This window comes from Galdieria sulphuraria (genome assembly GCF_000341285.1).
Source record: "Galdieria sulphuraria unplaced genomic scaffold scaf_167, whole genome shotgun sequence".
NCBI classification, from domain to species: domain Eukaryota; phylum Rhodophyta; class Bangiophyceae; order Galdieriales; family Galdieriaceae; genus Galdieria; species Galdieria sulphuraria.
In genome coordinates this window covers 1-3,284 of record NW_005178308.1, presented here as the reverse complement: position 1 = coordinate 3,284, position 3,284 = coordinate 1, and the positions used below count along the sequence as shown (strand labels likewise).

The 3,284-nt window shown below is 36.3% G+C and overlaps 2 protein-coding genes across 2 annotated transcripts; both read left to right on the top strand.

Annotated features, from left to right (window-relative positions):
• Positions 1–1,224: 1,224 nt before the first annotated feature.
• On the top strand, positions 1,225–2,229 carry Gasu_63340 (uncharacterized protein). Its single transcript, XM_005702474.1, has 2 exons — positions 1,225–1,349; positions 1,416–2,229. Exons 1-2 carry the CDS (start codon positions 1,319–1,321, stop codon positions 1,667–1,669), a joined length of 285 nt encoding a protein of 94 aa, XP_005702531.1. The 5' UTR covers positions 1,225–1,318; the 3' UTR covers positions 1,670–2,229.
• Positions 2,230–2,534: 305 nt separating this feature from the next.
• On the top strand, positions 2,535–3,283 carry Gasu_63330 (purine phosphoribosyltransferase-like protein; the record flags this gene model as incomplete). The annotated part of the gene is made up of 1 exon (XM_005702473.1): positions 2,535–3,283. A coding segment is annotated over exon 1 (743 nt), but the record flags the coding sequence as incomplete, so codon positions are not given.
• Between the last annotated feature and the right edge of the window lies 1 nt (position 3,284).

Below are 3,284 nucleotides of genomic sequence, written 5' to 3'. Positions count from 1 at the left end.
GAGGTCTCTTAATCATTACAGAAAATCACTTCACGATCAAATATGACTATAAAGTCCAACATTTTGCTGTATGCTGATTATTCCAAGTATTCAGTTCACGACAAGTATGTCCATTCACTTGCTTTGAAAAGAATGCTTCAATAGCTTTGATGGTTCCATTACATTATGGGCTCTGAGGTTTCTCCTTTCCAAGAAGAAACAGAAAACTTTTTTGACACAAGGAAAGCGTCTCCATCAAAGAAAAGGCATACTTGAAAAATATTGTTGTAGATAAGATAAATGGTTTTGTCAATTTTATAGAGTGATTGCGTTTCTCTTGTTGTGTTGTTGCATTTTGCCAACACAAATGTGCTACCATAAAGATTTTTCATCCTTGTTTTATGAAAGTTGGAAAGAGACTTTTTCATACAATACATGTCAGTGTTGTACATATCCAGATATTTCTATCGATCTTACTTGAAAAATTCTTATATAAATGTTTAAAACTTTTCATGAACATAAAGGTTCCGAATAAATTCTCTCAAGACACTTCATATAAAGTGCTCTTTCACGAAATACCTTCTTCAATTCCGTATAAAAGACTATCCGTGTAATTCAAAATTGAAAAAGTACATTGGAGTCAACCAAAAAACCTCAATTGTACACTAAAGAAGGTCTTGAAATAAATATCAAGTTGTCGTGTGCAAACAAACGGTATATCCATTTTCCTATTTATCAAAGCAAATCCTTTCAAACTGTTGCTCATAAGTGCTGCTACTTTTTGTTGCAGTTATTGACAAAGATAGTTGGACTCTCAAAAAAAAGGTAAAAAATTGATGTTGTGCTTTATTTGTGAAAGTTTTATTAGTAAAACGAAAACATTCGTCTCGTCCAGACATTTAAAATCGTTTGCTTCGTAAATGTATTTTCGATAGGTGTTTTTTTTAAAGATTTCGTAACTAGATGTGCTACCCAAATAGTTTCTGTTTGCAAGTATTCTCACCATTCAAAAAAACACAGTCTACTTGTATGGGAAACTATTTTGAAAAGTGACTTTGAGTGAAACAATAAACACCATTTCAGTCATTAGGATATAGCTAACAAGTTAACCTTTGCCGTTTGTCTCATAGACTAGTCCTTTTGAACAACAAGTTTTTGAAACAACTTAAGAAAAACCGCGCTGCTATCAAAACTTAAAAACAAACCACATAAACTGTATGGTAAAACAAAACAAAACATAATGAGAAAGCAAATTTTGGATATAGCACTGACCCTGTTTGCAGACTGTTGAAATAAGCAACTTCCACAAAAGGGAGTGGAAGAAACGGTTCTGTTAAAAATGGATAGAAAAGGTAGCACTCGATTACATGGTGGGAACAGGAGTACACGAGGCAGAAACCTTTGAGTTAACAAAGCTATTTCACAATAACCTTTAGCGGGGAGAAAGACTCGGTTAACTCTTGAGGACTTTTCTACACCAATTATTTTCAACTTTTACGATCCTATACCTGAAAATAATCCTGTTGACAGAGTTTTGTCATTCTGGAAACATGATGTTTCTATTACAGAAGAAATCCAAAAAGCACAGAGAGGTGATGTTCAAATTGGTAGCTTTCCTCGTCTTACTATACACACATTTTTACCAGACAGGACTTTTGTTTCCCCGTATTGTCCATTTATCCTCTTATGACTAAGCTCATTTGACCTTTGTGCCTTATCATGGATATCATTCAATATTAGATGGTCTGTTCATGCAACGAAGAACTTTACTATGGCGTGGTAGTCAAAAAATCAATCTTTCCATAACATCTCTGAATAAAAACATTCGAGTTGACTCTATCAAAGTTTGTGTCACAGCCAGTCTTTGCTATATTTATAGTAACCAACTTGTTTATCTCTTTATGCACTGACGCATTTCATGTTCTGGGTTCTATTAGCCTCGAATACGGATACTTTTTTGTATTCAAAACAATATTCAAGAGATTCAAAGCGAGTTGCTTGAAATAATTCTTACAAAATGGGGTACAGCTGAGAAATAGATTTCCAAGTAGAAACTGCCTAGGCAAATGCATTCGAATGAAATGGAAAAAGCTATCTCAATAAACTTTATCACAAAGTTTAATGAAGAGAGATAACAATTTTTGCAAGACCTGGCGAGAGACTCCTTTGAGTAGACCTGTACACAAACGTGGAAAGATCGTACTTGCAACCTCTGCGCCAATAAGCCTACCACCAGGTATACAAGCGACAGGAAGCATTTAGAAATGATAGAAACTGTGTAGTTGGCAAAATATGGCAACAACATTGATATTTGCCGCGCTCTCAGGCGTCGTTAACGCTGGCTACCAAGATAAGCTTACATAAGAATAGGTGTCCGTGCTCTATCAACAGAAGTAATAAAAGAAGAAGACTGTGAGTGGCATATGGTTCTTTTTATCGAATAAAGTCGTTTTTGCAATATCCTTATGACAAGTAGGGCAACAATACATATTCTTTCGGTACAAGGAAACTGAGACTTCATCCAACCGAACTTGTAATAAACTCTAACTAGGCATTGTCACATGTTCTTCTCATACCTGATTCAAAAATTGAAGCGACAACTATCTCCTTTTTCAGGAGTCGTTTCTTCACTTGTACAACTGCAACGTAGTCCACAAGAAACTATTCTTAAGGGTTTCCGTAGTCGAAGCTATGGTAAAGATGTTGTCGTTGGGATGTATTGGGGACGCTATGATTCTATGCAGTCCTTATTTGGTCACATACAAACTTCGAGGAAACAAAGCCTTGGCTTTATGTCACTATCTGTTCTACAGAGTTGTTTAACCTGTTTTCATTCCCTGCACCGTTGGAGACTGTCTTTTTCTTCAAGGAAGTTTTCTCGACTCAAGTGTAACGTTCAACCCAGTCGAGTTGACTCGAGAGTGCCAATAGTAATAAATACTTCATCAGAAGAAGAAATTCCCAAGGAAACGTCTTGTAAGCATCCACGGATTGCGGAACTTACAAGGAATCAGTTGCCTACAGAGCAACTCTCGTGGGAAGATGTAGAAAGACTTACCTGCCACTTGGTACATAAAATTAAGGAAGAACAGTATATATTTGACGCAATTCTTGCCATTACGAGAGGCGGTCTAATTCCTGCTACTATTGCTGCGGAAACTCTTGAGCTTCGAACAGTTTTTGTGGCCACTGTTATCTTTTATGGTGACCGAGGTGATCCTTTTTATGGCTTGGCAGAACCTCGCATTTTGTTTTTTCCAGAGAAAGCATCACTGGAAGGTAGAAAGGTTCTTGTTATTGATGAC

Bases quoted from the DNA above. Each gene is read 5' to 3' on its own strand.
- Gasu_63340 (XM_005702474.1), top strand. From the start codon at position 1,319: ATGGATAGAAAAGGTAGCACTCGATTACATG. The intron at 1,350-1,415 runs GTGGGAACAGGA...AATAACCTTTAG, and splicing joins AGGTAGCACTCGATTACATG to CGGGGAGAAAGACTCGGTTA.